Source organism: Salvelinus alpinus, chromosome 3 (assembly GCF_045679555.1).
Source record: "Salvelinus alpinus chromosome 3, SLU_Salpinus.1, whole genome shotgun sequence".
Taxonomy (NCBI): domain Eukaryota; kingdom Metazoa; phylum Chordata; class Actinopteri; order Salmoniformes; family Salmonidae; genus Salvelinus; species Salvelinus alpinus.
In genome coordinates, this window is record NC_092088.1 from 60,664,895 (window position 1) to 60,688,787 (window position 23,893).

Below are 23,893 nucleotides of genomic sequence, written 5' to 3' on the forward strand. Positions count from 1 at the left end.
ATTGGGCCGTTGTCTAAACAGTTTTTCTCTCTGGCTGGTGAATCCAGTGATTTATTGTCAACTGGCTCGGCTTCAATATACAATCAGCAGACACTAAGCTGTGATGTCTGAACACAAACTATGGTGGGAGTATCAGCATAGCTCACATTAACTGCCATGTGGATTATTCATTGCATCAGGGGCGACGTGAAACGCTCGTTGGGACCCGTTGCCTTGGAAAGAGTGGCTGTCCATCATCTAAAAATGCTAAATATCTTGGCCTCTATTTGTGCTTGGCTCCCCTACTTAACAAATCAAAGGGGTGTCCTATTTGTGCTTGGCTCCCCTACTTAACAAATCAAAGGGGTGTCCTATTTGTGCTTGGCTCCCCTACTTAACAAATCAAAGGGGTGTCCTATTTGTGCTTGGCTCCCCTACTTAACAAATCAAAGGGGTGTCCTATTTGTGCTTGGCTCCCCTACTTAACAAATCAAAGGGGTGTCCTATTTGTGCTTGGCTCCCCTACTTAACAAATCAAAGGGGTGTCCTATTTGTGCTTGGCTCCCCTACTTAACAAATCAAAGGGGTGTCCTATTTGTGCTTGGCTCCCCTACTTAACAAATCAAAGGGGTGTCCTATTTGTGCTTGGCTCCCCTACTTAACAAATCAAAGGGGTGTCCTATTTGTGCTTGGCTCCCCTACTTAACAAATCAAAGGGGTGTCCTATTTGTGCTTGGCTCCCCTACTTAACAAATCAAAGGGGTGTCCTATTTGTGCTTGGCTCCCCTACTTAACAAATCAAAGGGGTGTCCTATTTGTGCTTGGCTCCCCTACTTAACAAATCAAAGGGGTGTCCTATTTGTGCTTGGCTCCCCTACTTAACAAATCAAAGGGGTGTCCTATTTGTGCTTGGCTCCCCTACTTAACAAATCAAAGGGGTGTCCTATTTGTGCTTGGCTCCCCTACTTAACAAATCAAAGGGGTGTCCTATTTGTGCTTGGCTCCCCTACTTAACAAATCAAAGGGGTGTCCTATTTGTGCTTGGCTCCCCTACTTAACAAATCAAAGGGGTGTCCTATTTGTGCTTGGCTCCCCTACTTAACAAATCAAAGGGGTGTCCTATTTGTGCTTGGCTCCCCTACTTAACAAATCAAAGGGGTGTCCTATTTGTGCTTGGCTCCCCTACTTAACAAATCAAAGGGGTGTCCTATTTGTGCTTGGCTCCCCTACTTAACAAATCAAAGGGGTGTCCTATTTGTGCTTGGCTCCCCTACTTAACAAATCAAAGGGGTGTCCTATTTGACTAACCAAGCACTCGTGCCCAATGTCAATGTTTAAGGAGGTCGGCCCGGTCAAATGAAGTACTTGAGGTCAACTGGTTATGGGTTATGAGGATCAGAGCCTATTTCATTGAACAGACGTTGGCATTTTATTATATGTCTTGGATTAAAATAGGTAGCTTGAGTTACAGGAGGAAGTAGCAAGTATTTTACAATGCTCACCAATATCAACATTCCTACTTCACCACAACGAAGAGAGAGCGAGGCCAGTTGAACGGTACAACCTTTTAATCTGTCACAATGATTCGCTGACGAAATGGGTATAAACGAAAGGAACAGGTTTCACTGTCACTTTAATATGAGCAGACAAGTTATTTTACTGTCATATTTTGATTGGTAGATTGTTTCTGACATGTTGTGTCACTGCGAGAGTATTGGGTTGACGTCTGAGTCATTTAGGTCAGATTATTGAATTTATTCCAGATTGCTGGGATTTCTAATGACTGCTTTTCCAATTCCCCCCTTTACCTAAGGATACAATGCCTTTTCAGAACCAAACCTTCTGATTGACCTTGATTATATATTAACTGGTAGATGATATCTGCATTTAAAAGGAGCATTTCAACACTTTTTAACCTCATATTCATTATCTACAGCAGTAAAAACGGCCGCATTTTAAGGTGGCTCGGAAATCACTGTGTGGGGATTTAAGCTACCAGCAATGTTAACCAGTAACTGCTAAAACAAATACTGAATGAAAGTCAGGAAAATAATAATGACTTTAGGGGTGTTAGGGGCTTAAGTGTGGAATGATATGAGTACTTCTGAAGGCCTGGATACTTTTCACAGGGGGTTGCCTCCTGAGAAAGACCAAAAAACCTATCTCCACTTGACACCATTAAACCAGTGCTAACTTGCAAACCCCATGAGCTATAGGATCAATTGTACCTCCTCTAGCTACTCTGATCTAGTATTTAGGCATTGTCTGAGGGCGCCAGGGGAAACCCTGATTCAGGGGTAATCGGATGGGGGTGGAAAGAGGAAAATGGCATGAAATTAGATGAATTGGAGTGAACACGCGTAGGGAATGTCTCGCGGTGTGGTGGTCTTTTGGTGGTGTGGTGGTCTTTTGTTCACGCAGTGTGACCCTGAGATGGAGATGACTTTGGGATATGACTCTGGGCTGGGCTGGCCTAGCATGTGTTTTTAATGCGTTTTGGCACTTGTATCGACTCTTTAAAAAATATGATCACCAATTTATTTTTCATATAGACTTACACTAGAACATAGTGTAGATTAACATTTTAAAAAGTCCAAGATTTACACTAGGTTTAGGATAAAAAAAATACTATTTACTTTAAGGGTGTTTTTAGAAGACATCCTCCACAGAAGAAAATTGTATATTATATTTTTGTTTTCAGAGAGCGCTATGAAGTACGTTGGTACTGTAGCAGGCAGGCTCTAGATCCTATTGGTGGGTCTGAGCAGAGAGGAAAGAAGGATATGAAGATAACCTTGAGAGAGATAACAGAACCTCGGGCCCTTCCTTTAGTGCCTCACACTATTGCTAACCCACTATGACATCTTGGCCCAGGAACTTCTCAAGCCACTGATATACAAACAACAGCTGAAATCCACTGAACTTTAAGCAGTGCTTAGAGGCAACGTCCTAGCATTTGTTTTAATCTAATTTTAGATGTTTTTCTCTCTGATACAGCAGATCATCAATTGTGTTGTTCTACAGTTGTTTTTTGTTGTTACTATTAGCCGTTTTGGCTAAGCAGTTTGCAAGCCCCCACAGGGTACAAATGAACCGATCAAAGGTATTAGCGTTGTGATGTGCGCTCGATAATATTTAACTTCATTAATTCCCATACCCTGAGCTGACATCCAGCTCCTATTAAGGTATGAAATCTCATCCTCCTCAACCCCTCCATCCTCTCCATACCTCAGCTGGTGCTTGCTGGTGCAGCCAAGCAGATAATACCCTGTGAGCTCTGAAACATGTACCATTATAATTAGCTTTGTCAGGTCCTAGCCCTGCAACCTTCATGCAGATAATATGATAATATGTCTTCATAACCACCTGACCTTACATGCTCAATATTTCTCCTCTTATGAAGATTACATGTCAATAAAGTAATTGAGTCCCGGGGTGTGTGGCAAGTGAAGATTTAGGTTATTGGACTTTTGGTGGGCAGTGATGAACGAGAGTTATTATTCTACCTGTCAGAGGATGTGCAGGGGGCTGAGGACAGTCCGAGGATGTCAGGGGTAGGGAGAGAGGGAGGGGGGAGATAAGGAGAGAGTGAATGAGAGGGGGTGAGACGCGGGAGAGAGTGAGGTAAGACAGAATTTAAGAGAGAGAAAGAGAGAGAGAGAGAGGAGTAAGGCAGAAGAGGAGAGAAGGAGGAGTCATTCTTCACAGGGAGGGACACAGACAGTTAATCATCCATCCCTTTATCCCTCCATCCCTCTCCTCCCTGCATACGGCGGAGGGATATGTCATGTTAATCAAGAGGAGTAGGGTTACAGTCAAGTTATCTGCGGTACGGGAGGCCAGGGGGAGGAGATCCACACTACCATCACAACCCTATTATTCCCTCTCCTTCCACAGCCATTGGCTGGAGCGGCATCATCTGTTTTCATTCTGTAGGATCCCTGTCATAGTGTGGTTTCCCTTCAATTCTAGACAGCATGCAACATCACTTTGTTTCTACTTAAAGTATATTAGCTAGCTTCTGCCACCTAGAAACATTAGCAATAGCTTTTGTGAAAAGAAATTGTTATAGTTCAATGAACATTTCTGCTCTATAAACACATCATATGTTTATTATTGTAATATTTCGCCCTTGAATAAGTCATCAGCTGTGATGTGCTCATACAAAATACAACAACATAGACACAATGTGTTAAATAGCATACAGCTGTAAGTGCATAATCCATCCCTACCACCATGGTCAAACATGAATACAAGGGACAGAAGAAATGAGAGGTGAAAATGAGAGAGTGGTCAGCGTGATGCCTGACAAAGAGAGTTACTCACCAGTTAAACTGACACAAGAGAAAGGGGGGAGAGACAGAGAAATATATTTTACCATGTCCTTTTGTATTAAGCCTGGAGATTGATCTCTTCCAGTCAGATGAAGGCCTGATGTGAGTGATCCAAGCCCTCCATCATTGTGACACGCTGCTCTCGGCTAACACTCACCCATGTTGATGGGCACACCCTGCACCACGAGGGCCCTGGCTGGCCAACCTCAACCTACCTTTTCCTCCTTCCATCTCTTTCTTCCTCATCCCTTATTTTATTTCCATCCCCCTCTCCCCTGTTTTCTGTGCCAACCTTCCCTCTCACTACCTCTCTCTTTCTTCCTCATCCCTTGTTCTTTTATTTTCAGTCCCCTCCATCCTCCTTTATCCCCCTCTCCCCTGTTTTCTGTCACCATGTCATGTCGGATCAGTGTTTGGCGAGCCAGCCAGGATGTAACAGGAGCCCCAGGTAGAGAGCTGCCTACCAGGCATCATGATCACAGCTGAAATGAGGATAATAAGGATAGGGTCCCAGGGTGGTAGCCGTGGCAACAGTGGCACAGACAGGCCAGTCACTTAGCAGCACCAGGAAGTGGAGTAATAAGTGTTGTGGTGGGTGTCTGGAGGGCCAGGGGAGAGTATGAAGAGAAGGAGCTGACTGACGCATGGCCCCTTACGTCCCCATCGGTGAGGCAGGTGCTGCCAGTCGGGGGTCCAGGGCTCGATGTGTCCGAAGGGGACTGTTGTTTCCAGCGCCTGCCACACGTCAGATTACTATTGATATGTGTCACTGTGGAGGCGGCCAGGCGGTTTGTTTAAGAGAGGGCTCAGGACAGCAGCGGTCAACTGGTAATTCATGTCTGGCCAGCAGAGAGAGAGATGTGGTTGTAAGAGGAACTGAACCGGCTGACAGACATGGGTATGAGAGGGAGGTCAGAGAGAAGGCAGGGCTTTGAAAGATGGTTCACTGATCACGTATGATGTTAATTCAAAGTGTTTATTGAAATTTTAGTAGTTTTGTCTTTTTAAGTTGTCGAATGACACAGGTGGTAGTTTTTTTAAAGGTCTCAGTATAAAAACAGTAATGGTAACTATTTTATATTGTTAACACAACATTTCATGAATTTTAGTAGTCATTATCACAGTTGCATATTTTCTCTCTGTGACAATTGGGTAACCAATCGCAGCGCTCCAATGGAAAGCAACTGTCATCAAGTCCGACACCTCGGACAAGCTTACATTTCAATTGCATGAAAGCCAGTAAGGGCAGTGGGAAAAACAGAGAATTTTCTTTAAAAGAAATGTGTTGTTTAATTGGCTAAATATTTGAACAGTGCACCAGGAGTACATGTTACTTTGATTCCTGTAATGCAGAGACTGTTAACGGAGTACTTTTCTAATCCAAAATTATACTTTTTTACATTGTTTGGTATCTCAGCTGGTTAGCTAGCTCTCAGTTTCATTGACCACCAAACATTGCTAACGCTAGCTAGCCAGCTAGCCACTTAATATAACTTGTTTTCTCAAAATGTGTTAGCTAGCTAAGTTAGCCATGTTATGAATACAACTCCTATCTGCTGTCGACATCAGGATACGATTCGAGGGCAGTTAGCACCAAAAATGCTTAGTAGCTTTAACTGCATGCTAACAGTGAATTCGGAGTGGCTAGCCACACCACAAGCATAATTTTACCAGGTTCCTGTGAAGCAATTGTAATGACAGTCCACAACAACATACCCAAGAGATTCCTGATTAGCAAGGGGTAGTCTGTGTTTAATTTAACCAAGATGGGCGGGGCTGGGCTTAGTGAAGGTTCAATTGGTCACCACTTTTGTGAACAGCACATGTGGCGTTTGCTCTTCTGGCCATGTTTGGCAGCCATCTTTGATTTGATGGAAATGCTGAATGACAGGTACTGTGGTACCATTTTGCCCATTGATGCATGAAGTCCATCATACAGTCCTCATCATTCAGTTTAGAATTAACATGACATATAGTAGCTGCCCTTGTTTCAGTATACAAAAGGTCACATTTGTTGGTTATATGTCTTACAATAATTTAGTTTACTTCGATTATACAGTTTTTGCTTCCTGCTGGAAGCCTCTTAGTTGTCACTATGCTAGAATGGACAGAAACACTGTGCTTTCTAATCACACATGCTATTAACTAACCACTACAACTCACCTTAAATATCACATAACCTTACCCCTAACTTTAAAACAAAATTATGAACAAATAGCCCATATACAGAACTTGCCCATTACTTTTGGCGATATTGCATTTTTTTTTTTCAGCATGGCCTTCTAGCGCGTACTACCCTCTCCTCTTAGAAGAGTTTATGTGGTAATTATTGACCTGACAATGAGCTTCATTACCCACTCTCTTTCATGCTGTTTTGCCTGATAATTGTTATTTAATGTGTTCAGATACATTAATTCATCCAATCATCCCCTCCTCCAATGTCAAAGCGATGAGGAGTAAAGTCATCACTCTCTGGTGATTAATATACGGCTCTTTTGTTATTGAATCCTGTTCTAGTGATTAAACTGGAAGTGAGTGACTCGCCGACCGACCGACCGTTCTTATTAACGGGTCGATTAGCAAAAGCAGCCAAATTGCTAATTGCAGTTTTCAAATGTTGTTGGTTACAGAGGTTTGATCCACTTTATCTGTTTATTTTTTTAATTTTAATTAGAAATGTGGGGTGTAATGAAGAATTCTATCAATCAGTGTCAAACACACCACCACCCTAACTGTGTTGCATCTGGTGATAAGTAGTCATGTTACCATGACAACATTAGTGCCTATGACTAGGACTCTCCTCACTGTTTTCATGTGCTTTCAAGAATAGAGATAACCTTACCTTTTCAATAACTATTACGGTAATAGCCAGAGGTGTCATGCCCATGAGAAATTCCATCATTTGGTGTTTTGTTGATGGTGTTTGAAAACGCTGTCTCTGGTGCCGCTCCAGAATCTCCCATAAGTGTTCAATTGGGTTGAGATCTGGTGACTGAGACTGCCATGGCATATGGCTTTCATCGTTTTCCAGCTCATCAAACCATTCAGTGTCCACTCGTGCCCTGTGGATGGGGGCATTGTCCTCCTTTGGGAGCATAGCCATGGTGGCCAAAATAATGGCCTGCCCAGCATTTCTGTACGTAACCCTAAGCATGATGGTGTGTGTGAACATGTGTGGAAGAACCTCCTTTCAATATACTTTGTATCCACCCTTTGCCTTGATGACAGCTTTGCACACTCTTGGCATTCTCTCAACCACCTTCATTAGGTAGTCACCTGAAATGCATTTCAATTAACAGGTGTGCCTTGTTAAATGTTAATTTGTGGAATTTCTTTCCTTCTTAATGCGTTTGAGCCAATCAGTTGTGTTGTGACAAGGTAGGGTTGGTGTAAAGAAGATAGCCCTATTTGGTAAAAGACAAAGTCCAGCTCAAATAAGCAAAGAGAAACGACAGTCCATCATTACTTTAAGACATGAAGGTCAGTCAATCTGGAAAATGTCAGTGCAGTCGTAAAAAACATCAAGCGCTATGAAGAAACTGGCTCTCGTGAGGACCACCACAGGAAAGACGCAGAGTTACCTCTGCTGCAGAGGAGAAGTTCATCAGAGATACCAGCCTCAGATTTCAGGCCAAATAAATGCATTCACAGAGTAACAGACACATCTCAACATCAACTGTTCAGAAAAGACTCCGTGAATCAGGCCTTCATGGTCGAACTGCTGCAAAGAAACCACTAATAAAGGACATCAAAAAGGAGAAGAGACATGCTTGGTCCAAGAAACATGAGCAATGGACATTAGACCATTGGAAATCTGTCCTTTGGTCTGATGAGTCCAAATGTGAGCTTTTTAGTTCCAACCGCTGTGTCTTTGTGAGACGCAGAGTAGGTGAACGGATGATCTCTGCATGTGTGGTTCCCACCGTGAAGCAAGGAGGAGGTGTGATGGTGTGGCGGTGCTTTGCTGGTGACACTGTCTGTGATTTATTCCCGAATTCAACGCACACTTAACCAGCATGGCTACCACAGCATTCTGCATCTGGTTTGCGCTTAGTGGGACTATTATTTGTTTTTCAATAGGACAATGACCCCAACACACCTCCAGGCTGTGCAAGGGCTATTTGACTAAGAAGGAGAGTGATGGAGTGCTGCATCAGATGACCTGGCCTCCACAATCACCCGACCTTTCATCAAGACAAAGGGTGGTTACTTTGAAAAATCGAAAATCGATTTGTTTAACACTTTTTTGGTTACTACATGATTCCATATGTGTTATTTCATAGTTTTGATGTCATCACTATTATTCTACAATGTAGAAAATAGTAAAAATTAAGAAAATCCCTTGAATGAGTAGGTGTGTCCAAACTTTTGATTGGTACTGTAGTTGTTTGAAAAATGCAAAATTCTTCAACTTATGGACAGGGGAATAGCCCCCCCCTGGTCACCACCTAGCCATCCTCACGTACTTTGTGCCCTCTCAGAATCTTGGGGTGAATGACACCCCTGGTAATAACTACTTTTGAAAGTGATAGTTGAGTATTTTCAATATCAACAGTACATCTTAATACTTGTATCTACATAGGCTTACCTTTTCAATAACTAACTGTAACACACACTTCTAATAATAACGCTGATGCGATATGAATATTTTCAATATCCACATGTAAAATACTTGTTGGGTGCCTATAGTGATGTTGTACGTCCCCTGCTGTAGTCTACTGTATGCTGTAGACCCAGAGGATGGAGTACTTTAGTTCCAAGGGGATTACGTCTTTGTAAACTGCATGAGTCCCCCTGCGCCTCAAACGACTCCTCTCTTATCTACAGCCTCCAGAGCTACTGCGCGTCGTGTACTCTCCCTCTCTCTCTGCTCTATTTACAATAAATGTCATTGGAATTAATTTCACTGTTTTATTTTTGTCATTAGCCCCCCCCCCCCCCCCCGTTGTCGTCCCGACTGTAATCTTTTCTCCAGTCAAAATGTATGACCGCCGGAATTCAATTTCCTCCTCGTCCTTATAAGTTGGGGAGTACAAAGAGTGATAGGCCTTTATCAGTGGCATAGTCCTAATTCAGACATCAATGAAGAATGTCACTCTGAGTTTACAATGTTTGATTCTGGTAATTCAGTGAGGTGACAGTACTGCGGTCATAACTCCCCAAGATTACTATAGCTAACCTTATTGGATAGATATACTGTATCTGAAAAACTATTTGTTTTAAGTGCACTATAATGTATCATAACTAGAGCTAGACCACATGATCATGAAAAACTCATCATCATAACTCATAATGATAACTAAGCCTCTACATTCATAATGGAAACAACTTTATTATTTTAATTTGGTCAGGGACTTGTGTTTCCTACTACACCACTGTGTCTGTGAGTCTAAGTACTGAAGTGGGTCTGTGAGTCCATTAAGTCTATGAGTAAATAGATGTGTGTTGTGTTTTGGCCCAGTAAGGAGATTCATGTGGTAACATCAACCAGCTATTGATCTGGCCTTTTGAGTCATGGCCTGGCAACCGTCTCCTGACAACCCATCCAGCCACAGCAACAGCAAATCCCTCAACACCTCTCCTTTCCACTGACCGTTGTTCTTTCCCTTTTCCCTCCACTTTTTTCCATCTTGTTTTCGCCTCCTATGCACATTTTTATCTGAGTTGTGCACACGGCTCTTAAATCTGTCTCTGTCCCTCCTTTGTCTCCGTCTTGGACACCCTTTCCCCCCAATAAATATAATTTGCAGTATGAATAAAAGTCAAAATCTGACAATAAAGTCAAAACAAACGGAGAGTGAATTACTTCTGTGTGTGATGACAGTTTCAAAAGAATTGGAATGAGAAATGATTGAATTATATTATATTCTCATATGCCTGAGGACGATGATGTTTGAATAGTCTGACATGCTAACCACAGACGGAGAGTAGCCTTACAGTATATGTCAGACTAACGTTGGAGCAATGTTTGGAAAGGTTGATATTACAACGCTACTCAAGGTCAATGGGGGAAGTACCGAGTTATCCATATCGTCTTGTTCCCGCGTGATGAACAGCCCTGTCAATGGGAAGTCTTGTTAGCTAAGGAGGGGATGCAAATCTGAATCAATTTAGCAATTCATAGATAATCTGGATGTAGTTCAAGGATAGCATTTGGCTTGTGACAAAAACAAGATCTAGCCTAATTGACAGTATGACACAAAATATGTGTTATTAGAGTCAGGGTATTATGTCACAAATGATGTTTAAATATGCTAATACATAATCATAATAATACATATTTTATTTGTAATAGTAGTATGCCTTGTGGTGTCTTGTAGGACTCGAGAATTTCCTCTCTGTCTGATTTGTATGCAGTGTATTCCCCCTTTCCCCCTCTCTCCTTCTCCTTCCCCCTCCCTCCCTCTCTCCTTCTCCTTCTCCTTCCCCCTCCCTCTCCTTCCCCCCTCCCTCTCTCTCTCACTCCCTCTCGTTCCCCCTACCTCCCTCTCTCACTCCCTCTCTCCCTCTACTTCCCTCCTCCTCCCTCACTCCCTCTCTCCCTCCTGCTCCCCAGCCTCTGCCTCTGCCTCTGCCTGGGTGAAAAATGGGGTGCATTTCCCTGATAGGCCGTGTGGATGTGGGGAGTGTAAATGGCTAATGAATTACAGATGAACATTGATGCAAATTAATCTTCCTGATGTACCTCCCTGGGTTATATGGCAGCCATTTAAAAGTTTAATCAATACACCAAAGTTGAGAACATGCAGCCGCTGCAGTAAACAGGGAGAAGGAGGAGGGGGAATGGGGAGGCCTGATTCCAGGGCATGCATCATAATGACAGGTATTTATGTTTAATGGACTAAATATTTTTTTATTGGAAAAGGACAAATTTAAGTGTGTAAGTTATTCTCTGGGCTTTCCCTCTGAGGCCTGCTGAGAGTTGGATGCCACCTTCTTTGTTAAGATGCACTGGGCTAATAGGCAGGGTTGAACACAGAATTAAATAAGTTAGTTATATTCTTTATTACTCTTTCATCATGATGATCTACTGTAGGTCTTGTATATTGGTAGGTAAAATATATATTTATGAGAATGGTTTCAAGGTTTATTCCATTTCACCTAGCAACTCTGAGGACTATACAGTATAATACTCCCTATTCATAATAGTCTATTCAAAGTCAGCCTCTCATCTCCTTGTCCCTAACAACAACATCAACAGATGGCTTTGATCATAAGTAGGTCTGTAGTCTTACCCGGGCTATGCCTGAGATTCCAACACGTGTGTTTGTCAGGAGCCGTCAGTAGTTTGTGGTTTGCTTAGGGCTCAAACCTGACAACACACCAGACTAGCACATGGGATCTGACCTGTTGATCTGCGGCCCAATTCTCACACACACGCACACACACACACACACACACACACACACACACACACACACACAGAGGTCCTTCTCTCGTTTGATTTAATAACTGATATAATCCAGGGTCCACGTTTAATAAGTTCCAGCCTATCTCTCTCTCTCTCTCCAGCTGTTTTGTGGATATTTATTCTCCGTGGAGAGTGAAGGATACTTATTAGCTATGCTTTTCACTTCAGAAATACCTCCGTCGGCAGAGGTCCAGACACAGTATTGCTTTACAGGTAGTAAAGTACACCAAGTAATCACCTAGTAAATATGACTTTTACTCTTCTCTTCCTTTCTACCCCTTTTCTCTTTTCATAGCGGCTACTTTTTAATGTTCTTCCTTTTAAAATGGTTTTTCATGCTTGCATACCTAGCAACTGTTGTCATAATGGATATACCGATAATCAGAGATCTACTGTACCACCAACACACACCGATCATATTTACATCACATATCCTCATCATTATAATTTATTTACGTGCCGCAATGTGGCTAGCTGTCCATTTGGGGCCGTATGTATCAAGTGGCTCAGAGTAAGAGTACTGGTCTAGGATCAGGTTACCCCTGTCCATATAATCATATTTATTGTGACCTGAATGGCAAAGCTAATCTTAAAACGAAGCACTCCTACTCTGAGATGCTTGATTCATACAACCCGTAATGCGTGTCTGTGAGACACGGGGGGGGGGTATCCAAATAAACTGAACAACATGTAAAGCGCAACATGTAAAGTGTTGATTCCATGTTTCATGAGCTGTTGTAATAAAGCCCTTTTATGGGGAAAAACTCATTCTGATTGGCTGGTCCTGGCTCCCCAGTGGCTGGGCCTTAGCCCTCCCAGGCCCACCCACAACTGTGCCCCTGCCTAGGGGGGGCACAGTTGTGTCATGTGAAATACATAGATTAGGGCCTATGGAATTTATTTCAATTGACTGATTTCCTTCTATGAACTGTAATTCAGTAAAATCTTTGAAATTGTAGCATGTTACGTTTGTATTGTTTTTCAGTATAAAGTGCATTCGGAAAATATTCAGACCCCTTGACTTTTTCCACATTTTGTTACGTTACAGCCTTATTCTAAAATTGATTAAATAAATACAAATCTCATCAATCTACACATAATACCCATAATGACAAAGCTAAAAAAGGTTTTTAGAAAAGTTTGCAAATGTATAAAATAAAAACAGAATTAACTTATTTACATAAGTATCAAACCCTTTACTATGAGACTTGAAATTGAGCTCAGGTGCATCCTGTTTCCATTGATCATCCTTGAGATCTTTCTACAACTTGATTGGAGTCCACTTGTGGTATATTCAATTGATTGGACATGATTTGGAAAGGCACACACCTGTCTATATAAGGTCCCACAGTTGACACTGCATGTCAGAGTAAAAACCAAGCCATGAGGTCAAAGGAATTGTCTGTAGAGCTCTGAGACAGGATTGTGTCGAGGCACAGATCTGGGGAAGTGTTCCAAAACATTTCTGCAGCATTGAAGGTCCCCAAGAACACAGTGGCCTCCATCATTCTTAAATGGAAGAAGTTTGGAACCACCAAGACTCTTCCAAGAGCTGGCCTCCCGGCCAAACTGAGCAATCGGGGGAGAAGTGCCTTGGTCAGAGAGGTGACCAAGAACCCGATGGTGACTCTGGCAGAGCTTCAGAGTCCCTCTGTGGAGATGGGAGAACCCTCCAGAAGGACAACCATCTCTGCAGTACTCCACCAATCAGACCTTTACGGTAGAGTAGCCAGACGGAAGCCACTCCTCAATAAAAGGCACATGATAGCCCGCTTGGAGTTTTCCAAAATGCACCTAAAGGACTCTCAGACCATGAGAAACAAGATTATCTGGTATGATGAAACCAAGATTGAACCCTTTGGCCTGAATGACAAGTGTCACATCAGGAGGAAACCAGGCACCGCTCATCACCTGGCCAATACCATCCCTACGGTGAAGCATGGTGGAGGCAGCATCATGCTGTGGGGATATTTTTCAGCGGCAGGGACTGGGAGACTAGTCAGGATCGAGGCTAAGATGAACGAAGCAAAGTACAGAGAGATCCTTGATGAAAACCTGCTCCAGAGCGCTCAGGACCTCAGACTGGGGCGAATGTTCACCTTCCAACAGGACAACGACCCTAAGCACACAGCCAAGACAAAGCAGGAGTGGCTTTGATCGAATATTGATCATCTCTGGAGAGACCTGAAAATAGCTATGCAGCAACGCTCCCCATCCAACCTGACAGAGCTTGAGAGGATCTGCAGAGCAAAATGGGAGAAACTCCCCAAATACAGGTGTGCCAAGCTTGTAGCATCATACCCAAGAAGACTCGAGACTGTAATCACTGTCAAAGGTGCTTCAACAAAGTACTGAGTCTGAATGCTTATGTAAATGTGATATTGTTATTATATATATTTTTTAAATAAATTTGCAAACATTTCTAAAAACCTGTTTTTGTTTGTCATTATGGGCTATTGTGTGTACATTGATGAGGAAAAACAACAATTTCATCCATTTTAGAATAAGGATGTAACGTAACAAAATGTGGAAAAAAGTGAAGGGGTCTGAAAACTTTCCGAAGGCTCTGTATATCCACATATAGTCTGCCAAAGTAGTGACTCAATCACATGATGTTGTGCTGGCCTGATAAACGGACAGTGGGAGATGGATAGTGTCCACTATAATAGGCCAGGCTCATACGAGGCCGTGCCCAAGCCCCATAACTCATTCTCTCACACAGCCTTATGGATGCCTGCCTCCAGACCCTTTGTCTTCTCCCTTCCATATTATTTCAGCCCTTTGAGATAATACGGAAAGTTTAATTGCATTGTTAATTGATTTTTTTCTCCACAGCATTATTACCCCTGATGGATTGTGGCACTGATGAAAACGTTGGTTGGTTGGCCGGAGGGATAGCGTGAGAGAGAAAGGGGAAGGGAGAAAAAGTGAAGAGATGGGAGTAGAGGAGAGAAAAAGAGGAGGGCGGGAGAGGAGAAGAGGAGAGGTAGAGAGAAAAATAATAGAGGGGATAGAGAGGAGAGATGTGCCTGGTGGAGAATAGATAACCTTGATGTTAAGAGCTGCATCCTTCGGATATGTCTTTCCTTGACATATTGATGGCCCTTGAAGAGAGAGGAGCTGATTGTATGCAAGGAGCAATCATTAAACCCACTCCAGCTCTCTCTCTCCCTCCCTCCCTCCCTCTCCCTTTGTCTCTCTCTCTCTCTCTCTCTCTCTCTCTCTGTGTTGATTCATTTGTTGATTTACGTAGAGGTCTTTGTTAAGCAGTAGGTCTCACTAGCTTATGGCTGTAGTGATTCTTCAATCCCCTTAACTGACTTCCTAAACCTCTCCTTCCTATGTGCAGTTGTAACTTCATTTCAAGGTTTGTTATCTGTTGTGTGTCATAGTGATTTCTGTGTATGCAGTTGTTGGTTGTGTATTACTTGAGCGATACAATATACTTTACTCCCCTTTAAAGAAGGAGATATTGTACTCCCCTTTAAAGATATAGATACTGTAGTCCCCTTTTAAAAATAATATAGATACTGTACTTCCCTTTAAGAACAGTAGAGATACTATACTTCCCTTTAAGAGTAGAGATACTGTACTACCCTTTAAAAAGAGCAACAAGGTGCAGGGTGTGCGTGACATTCTGTGCAGAACAAAGGCCTGAGTGTTCGTCTGCCAGAGGATCCATGATGGAAACATTAGCTTCCCACGTCACTGATCTAATCTGTCACTTTAATGGGTGTTCACTGTTCTCAGGGATCTCTCTCTCTCTCTCTCTGTGCGTGTGGGCGTGCACATGCATGCATGTGTGCCTATCTGTGTCAGTCAGTCATAGGACACAGATAGTATATCCATGACACCAGTATCAGCTCATCAAACTGTTCTCACTGGCCTGAGGAGGCCTCATAAGGAATTATGTAAATCTTTGACTTCTTCCCCCTCTACCTTCTTTCTCTCTCTCTCCATCCTCTAATAATATGTTGGAGTCTAGCTGTTGGGGGACTGATGGAGTTAGGGGTGTGTAGAGTAGCCTGCTCTTTATCACACTTCACAGCCTGCCAGGTTATACTGAACACATGTGCACGCACGCACACACGCACACGCACACACACCCTGCAGCCAGTCGTTGGCTAGGAAAGCAGACTCCATCTCTTTGTTTTCTCATCACTCTCTATCTTTCTGTCTATCTTCTCTGCCCCCCCCCCCCCCCCTGTCTGGCTTCCTCTGGCATGCCCAGATGTCTCTGTTTAAAGCACTGTGGGAGAATCAGAGCTCAGCCCTCTGATTGGTGCTAGGGAAACTTGGATCAGGGTTTTTGTGCAGTCATCAATTTGTGTACTGTTGACCCACAATTTGTTTGTAACTAATTTATTTGATCCAGCCCTATTCTAAACAAATACTTTTTCTTGTATTTCTTTGTATTTCTTTTTTGTATTTCTTCGTGAACTGTCAGTTGTCACTCTCTACATCTCAGTAGGTAACCTGTGAAGTGCCCTAGCCTCCTTGCTATATCTCTCAAGGGGTCTATGTAGGGTATGTGAAGGGCCCTAACTCCAGACCTTGGGCTGTGTAGGTAACATGTAAAGGTCTGTGTCCTTCAGTAGGTAAGCTGTGAAGGGCCCATCACTCCTCTGATCACAGTGCTATAAGACCATGTGAGTTGTGTGGTGTGGAGCCCAGTCTCCCACCGTGGCACCTGTATCCCCAGGCAAACTGTCTGAACCGGGCAGGGAGCAGGCAGGCAGGCAGGCATGGGGATTTTATCGGAGGTGACAGCTCCTCACACTTGAGTGTTTGGATCACCTCAAGTAGCTGGGCTATGAGGGGAATGAGAGCCGCTCCACTACAAAGTCCAGATTTAGATTGACTGAGCTTGTCCCCGGGCCTGTGTTCTGCACGGCTCCCCAACCTGACACAACACACACATTCACTACTGCTGGGATGAAGACTGCTGCACTGTCTGTCTGCTGCACTGAACTGACATCAGGGGTTGTGTGTGTATGTGTGTGTGTGTTTTCCCACGTCTGTGTGTGTGTGTGCGCGTGTGCCCGTGTCCATTCAAGTGTGTGTGTGTGTGTGTGTGTGTGTGTGTGTGTGTGTGTGTGTGTGTGTGTGTGTGTGTGTGTGTGTGTGTGTGTGTGTGTGTGTGTGTGTGTGTGTGTGTGTGTGTGTGTGTGTGTGTGTGTGTGTGTGTGTGTGTGTATATATATATATTAGTGGGGCTACTTTGAAGACAGAGAGTTAGAGAGCAGTGGTGTGTCAGGTTTGGTTAGAATGGAGGTTGGCGTTGGAATATGCTTGGCACTAATATGGCACCAGTATCTCTGTCCCCATCTCTGCTTTCTGTCACAATGTGCCATTCTGGTCCCTGTCTCTCTTCTGCCCTGACATTGTCTCCTCCGATTAAGTGATTGGCTATATCGCTCTGAGCACCTCTCAACTGTTTCTGACATCCTTACCCTCTCCTTTCTTCTGCTCTCATTTCCTCTCCTCTCATTTCCTCTGCACTCCCCCCTTCTCCTCTCCTTTCCTCCCCTTCCCTCAGAATAGAATACAACTTTATTGTCCATCTGTTACAACCTCCTCTACTAATGCTCTTGATGTCTATTTAAGAAGTGTGTTGATATCAGAGGACATATCTGTCCTTCTGTCAGAGGGTTGTTGACAGCGCTAATGCCATTTGTCCTTGCCGAGCGGTGACACCTAGCTAGCTGTAGCTGCATCTCCGCCGCATTCGTCAAGTAGTACTCTGCTGAGCGCTGTGACATCACAGCTAGGACAGCTAGGAAAGGGTATGGACAGAGTCAACCATTTTGTTTTACAGTGTAACCCTTGGAGGAATAGCAGAGGGTAAATTAATTCCTTTGTTGTAGTTATTTTGTTTTTTACAAAGCTACTAACTCGTACCATATTGAATTTGATGACTAAAACAGTCTTCACCTTGTCTTTAGATTAACGGATATATGATAAATAAGATTATAAACGTGTGGATTTTCATTGTAGCTTTTTTGTTGATGTAGACATTGATTGGATCAATGAGCCATACAGTAGGTCAGAGTTCAGCTTTGTTGTTTAGGGCATGTACAAACATCTCCCATAGGTACTATGTTTCTCTACACATCTTTGGTATAACATTAATTATTTAAAGATTATGTCAAGGCCATGGGTCATTTTACTATATGTTAATATTGATTGTGATACAAAGCAAATTAATGATACATATGATCAGTAGTCATATGAAAATGCAACACACACACACACGTGCATGTGTTTGTGTGTATGGGTGGAGTGGAGGCAGGGCTAGGGTTGTGTACTTGTTACTGTCTAGACATCGCCCTGAGGCCAAATGCTGTTTCCCCCGCTGTTCCTCAACTTGAGAAGGATACTCATCCTCCGCACACGCACACGCGCACATGCACACACACACATCACAGACGGGATAAGACAGATAGTGACAGATAATAAACAATTATAATAATCATATCTATATTATAGTTTGTGTATACTGTTGTTTCAATAGCTGAATGAAGATGTATATAAACTATTTGAGATGATATAAAATAAACAGCATTGTGGAACAGAGAAATCAATTTGCAGACACTCAAGTTCACTTTCCAACCACCAGAATAACAATACAGTGTGATAACAAATCTAATAAATTATTTTATTTCACCTTTATTTAACCAGGTAGGCCAGTTGAGAACACGTTCTCATTTACAACTGCGACCTGGCCAAGATGAAGCAAAGCAGTGCGACACAAACAACACAGTTACACATGTGATACACAAACGTACAGTCAATAACACTAAAATCTATATACAGTGTGTGCAAATGTAGTAAGATTAGGGAGGTAAGGCAATAAATAGGCCACAATTTAGCATTAACACTGGAGTGATAGATGTGCAGAAGATGTGGTGCAAGTGGAGATACTGGGGTGCAAAGGAGCAACATAATAAATAACAATATAGGGATGAGGTAGTTGGGTGGGCTATTTACAGATGGGCTGTGTACAGGTGCAATGATCGGTAAGCTGCTCTGACAGCTGATGCTTAAAATTAGTCAGGGAGATATAAGTCTCCAGCTTCGGTAATTTTTGCAATTCGTTCCAGTCATTGGCAGCAGAGAACTGGAAGGAAAGGCGGCCAAACGAGGAGTTGGCTTTGGGGATGACCAGTGAAATATACCTGCTGGAGCGCGTGCTACGGGTGGGTGTTGCTTTGGTGACCAGTGAGCTGAGATAAGGCGGGGCTTTACCTAGCAAAGACTTATAGATGACCTGGAGCCAGTGGGTTTGGCGACGAATATGAAGAGAGGGCCAGCCAACGAGAGCATACAGGTCGCAGTGGTGGGTAGTATATGGGGCTTTGGTGACAAAACAAATGGTACTGTGATAGACTACATCCAATTTGCTGAGTCGAGTGTTGGAGGCTATTTTGTAAATGACATCGCCGAAGTCGAGGATCGGTAGGATCCTCGATAAACATACGAGGGTATGTTTATCAGCATAAGCGAAGGAGGCTTTGTTGCAAAATAGGAAGCCAATTCTAGATTTAATTTTGGATTGGAGATGTTTAATGTGAGTCTGGAAGGAATAGTGATGCTAGACGGGCGGACTGTATAGAATGGCTATAAACATCAGGTTTAATCCATCCACAGGTAGATCTGAATTGGACCAGCATTTTAATATTTTTCTTCTTCCACTTTCAGGTGTGTTCGCCAAGTGCCGTTACGTCTACTATGGAAAGCATTCGGAAGGCAACCGATTCATCCGCAATGACCAACTCTGATGGACCGACAGAGAGACGCAAACACACGCACACAAGCTTCATTATACAAGTCGTTAAATAAAAATTCAAACATCTTCATTAAAATGTCTCTTCCATAACCTATACTGTCACTCTCAGACCCCAGTCCTGGCGCCGTATCTATCAAGCTTCTCAGACTAGGATTGCTGATCTAGAATCAGTTTTGATCATGAATGAGATTATATGGACAGGGGGGACCTGATCCTAGGTCAGCATCCTTCTCTACGCTTTATGAATACGGGCCTTGTAGCGTAGTGGCCTGGTCTCCTCCTCCTCCGCTGAGCTGTGGATGGCTCTCCTGTCAGCTCCACTCTCCTGCCCCAGAGTGAACATTGGCACTCACGTTGACATAATTGCATTCAAGCAGCAGTGCTCCACATAAACACAACCATATACAAAAGTGCATGCATGCACGCACACGCACCCACAGAACTGTTCACGCAAGCGCACACACTCTCTCTCTTTCACACCCACCCACCCTAACACACACACACCCCGTGGCCACGGTGATGGACAGCTCCAGCCAAGCGGCTGATTTGACAGCCACAGCAGCCATGATGGATCACCCGTCCCCTACCGCCACTCATCAGGGGTCAGAGGTCAAACCTGATGCCTCACTGGGCCTGTGTGAATGTGCACGTGTGAGGGGGACAGGGGACTGGGCGTAATGATGTATATTTCAAAATGTAAGTATACAGTAAATTTCACTTTTAGAGTGGCAGCTAGGAGAAAGAAAGAGAGATACAACATAAAACTAATAAAGTTTTAAAAACCTTTACAATTCCCACCCCTAAGTCCACCTAGAGATAAATTATATAAGATAGGTAGATGTTTACACCTGGCACATCTCCATCTTGTCTAAATTGGGGCTTGAGAATGTTATCAGAGGGGATTGGAGAGAGGGTGGGGGCAATGCCAGACAGGAGAGGGGGAGGAGGGCTAAATGAAAGTATAGGAAAGTTAGGATAACTTTTCTCAAGGAGTCCACCCTTGTGGTTCTGAAGCTGTATTTGAATGGATACAGGGCTTGCCTGCAAGAGTAACAACACTTCACAACTTTTCACTTACCAAATGTGTTTAGAGTTATGCTGTTGGCAGATATATTTTACTATGGTCTGTTTTTAATGGAAATTAATTAGTTTAGTATTCAATTATTGCATGATAATGTACAATTTGAAGAGATGTTATATTTTCGAATGCACAGTGGAAAGACAATACAACATTCCAATACAAAATAAATAAAGAACACATTAGAGACCAAAGAAACATTCAACCTCTAACACTGTCAAATAGTTTCACTAAATTAGGTTTGCAAAATTCTGGTAACAAAATGTCCAGGTTATCCAGAAATCCTAGTTGGAGGATTCCTGCTTATTCCCTCCTGTTTCCGTTGATCTTCCAACCGGGATTTATTGAAATCCAGAGATTTTGGGGATGGTTACCAGCATTTTGCAACTCTGAATGTTCTATTGAAACTGAGATTAATCATTTCATTTTAATATCATATTAGTATGGAATTAAATTGTTAGTTCATTGTGATTGATGAATATTACCTCAATGGGGTTATGAAGGATACAGAAGGCATGCTTTTAACATATTATAGTATCATTATAGTATCATAGTTAGGAACTATATTCCCACATCTTTAAAATGTATGGTAATTTTTCCTGAATATAAACTTCTAACATTTGTGAATCATGTATACTGAACAAAAATATTAACGCAACATGCAACAATTTTAACGATTTTACTGAGTTACAGTTCATATAATGAAATCAGTCAATTCAAATCAATTCATTTTGGCCCTAATCTATGGATTTCACATGACTAGGCAGGGACACATTCTTGAGTGGGCCTAGGAGGGCATAGGCCCACCCACTTGGGAGCCAGGCCCAGCCAATCAGAATTTGTTTTTCCCCACAAACGGGCTTTATTACAGACAGAAATACTCCTCAGTTTCATCAGCTGTCTGGGAAGCTGGTCTCAGACGATCCCGCAGGTGAAGAAGCCGGATGTGGAGGTCCTGAGCTGGCGTAGTTAGATGTGGTCTGCGGTTGTGAGGCTTGTTGGACATACCGCCAAATTCTCTAAAATGACGGAGGCGGCTTATGGTAGAGGAACGAACATTCAATTCTCTGGCAAGAGCTCTGGTGGACATTCCTCCAGTCAGCATGCCAATTGCACGCTCTCTCAAAACTTGAGACATCTGTGGCATTGTGTTGTGTGACAAAACAGCATATTTAGAGTGGCCTTTTATTGTCCCCACCACAAGGTACACCTGTGTAATGATCATGCTGTGTAATCAGCTTCTTGATATGCCACACCTGTCAGGTGGATGGATTATCTTGGTGAAGGGGAAATGCTCACTAACAGGGATGTAAACACATTTGTGCACAACATTTGAAAGAAATAAGCTTTTTGTGCATATGGAACATTTCTGCAATCTTTTAATTCAGCTCATGAAACATGACCAACACTTTACATGTGGCATTTATATTTTTGTTCAGTATATAATATGTCCTATTAAATATACTCACTAGCTATGTTACCATTAACTTGTTCAGTAAATTTTTGTTGTTGTCGACATTTACAAAGTTTGCGTAGAAAATAGATTTGACAATTGCCTGCTACGGTGCATTTCTATTTAACAAACAGATGGACGTGATGACGTCACACCTAAAACAAATTACAGTGCCGTAGGCTTGGGCGGTGTGCCGTATATACCGTATACTGGGGGTTTTGGAAATAGCCACAGATGGTTTTTCAATAGTGTTGAAACGATTTCTTCAAAAACATTTTTAAATGTGAATATTTGTTGCTACTTTTGAAGTAAATACCTGCAGTCAACTTGTGAAATGCTTTAGGAGATAAAGAAGATCACCTTCTTCATTTCGTCTGTCACATAATTCTTCATTATGAAGCTTACCGGTAGTCCCCAGTCACGTCGTGTTTCTTTACAAGCACACAACGACGAGACACAGGAGTGACTGTGACTCTCAAGTGATCTAGTTACAGTATGGAATTCCCAACTAAATGTTTGCCAGTCTTATAACTATTAAGTTAACTGTCTAAAATGTGCTAAATGATCTCTCGTTTTGCATTTGGTTTGCTAATTTAGTAGCTAGTTAGCTATCTCGCTAGCTAAGTGGTTAGCTTCTTCCAAAATCAAGCTTCGCTTGGTAACAGCAGAGAAACCCCTCCTGGATCAAGAGCTTTGCTGTCTAATATTTGTTTTGTGCATGCAGCAAACTGTGAGTAGCCTTTCTCAGTTACTTGTATACATTTATGAGCTGGAATATCTGTCCTGCAAATACTTTTGGTCAGAGACTGCATAAAATGTTCGCAATGTGCTCATTAGGATTTTGTTAGCATTCTCTATGGGATTTTACATGTACTTGTTAGCATTGCTAACCTTCAGATTACAAAGGCTCAGTGGGGTTTGAAATAGCACCCGTTGTGTTCAGTGCCAGTATTACCGAATTTCCCGGTATGGCATAAGGTCGGTATGAAGGTATGACAATCTGGATACAGTGATGAATAAAAATGAGGTGGTTCAAGTGTTTCCATTACCCATTTATGCATTAATAAATTGGAGATAGCCTATAAGCCATCCCATTGTTATGTGCCAACATAAATCCTGTAGATTTGAAATAATTGGATGGTGAAACTTGCATCCAGCCAACCAGAACAGCAAGGCCAAGCAGTTCAGCCATTCTTGAAAGTCAGGACACACCGTACAAATAAACATTATTTTTATAGTTGAAAAATAGATTTAACAGGTAGTAAGTATTTAGAATTGAATGTAGAGTGGAGCTTCATAGTTACGTGTTGACATCACATCACATTAAAAATGATTCGGCAATGATAATTTATTCGAAAAACTTATTTTCCATCATCATTTGTCGCAATAAAGAAAGTTAGGCAAAATAAAATGTTTCCTATATCTGACGTTACCATTACAGATGTAGCAATGATTTTTTTTGCGACATTGCTTTTGTGAAATAAACCTGGAAACATGCCTAATGTCATCTTATTATCTGCAATTTTGAAATGAGGCAATGCTGTTTTAGATGATCCCAAGTACATTTTGTATTACCCTTTAAAGGTCACTCTACTTTTATTGATTAAAACATTTTACTTGAGCTGTGTTGCTCTGTGTCTACATGGTTATTGGAAATGTCAAATTGCGTCATTCACATATTCCACCAAATTTGACCGAATATAATACATGCTTGTTATTGGTCCAAATCATATTCTAATATTGAGGTCTGGACAGCCACTTCCCTCCACGTCGTCTCTTTTGTTTTGACATATTCGCCTGCACTTCTACTCAATTACCGTCTCCTGCTCCTCTATTCCTGTCATTACTG

The 23,893-nt window shown here is 42.4% G+C and overlaps 1 protein-coding gene across 1 annotated transcript in view; it reads left to right on the forward strand.

Moving 5' to 3' along the window:
* LOC139571056 (leucine-rich melanocyte differentiation-associated protein-like) overlaps positions 1 to 23,665 on the forward strand; it is a 394,808-nt gene extending 371,143 nt beyond the window's left edge. Inside the window, exon 7 of the mRNA XM_071393550.1 lies at positions 19,426 to 23,665. Coding sequence (XP_071249651.1) covers positions 19,426 to 19,505 — 80 coding nt within the window. The 3' untranslated portion in view covers positions 19,506 to 23,665. The remainder of the gene's footprint in view (positions 1 to 19,425) is intronic.
* The last annotated feature ends 228 nt before the right edge of the window (positions 23,666 to 23,893 follow it).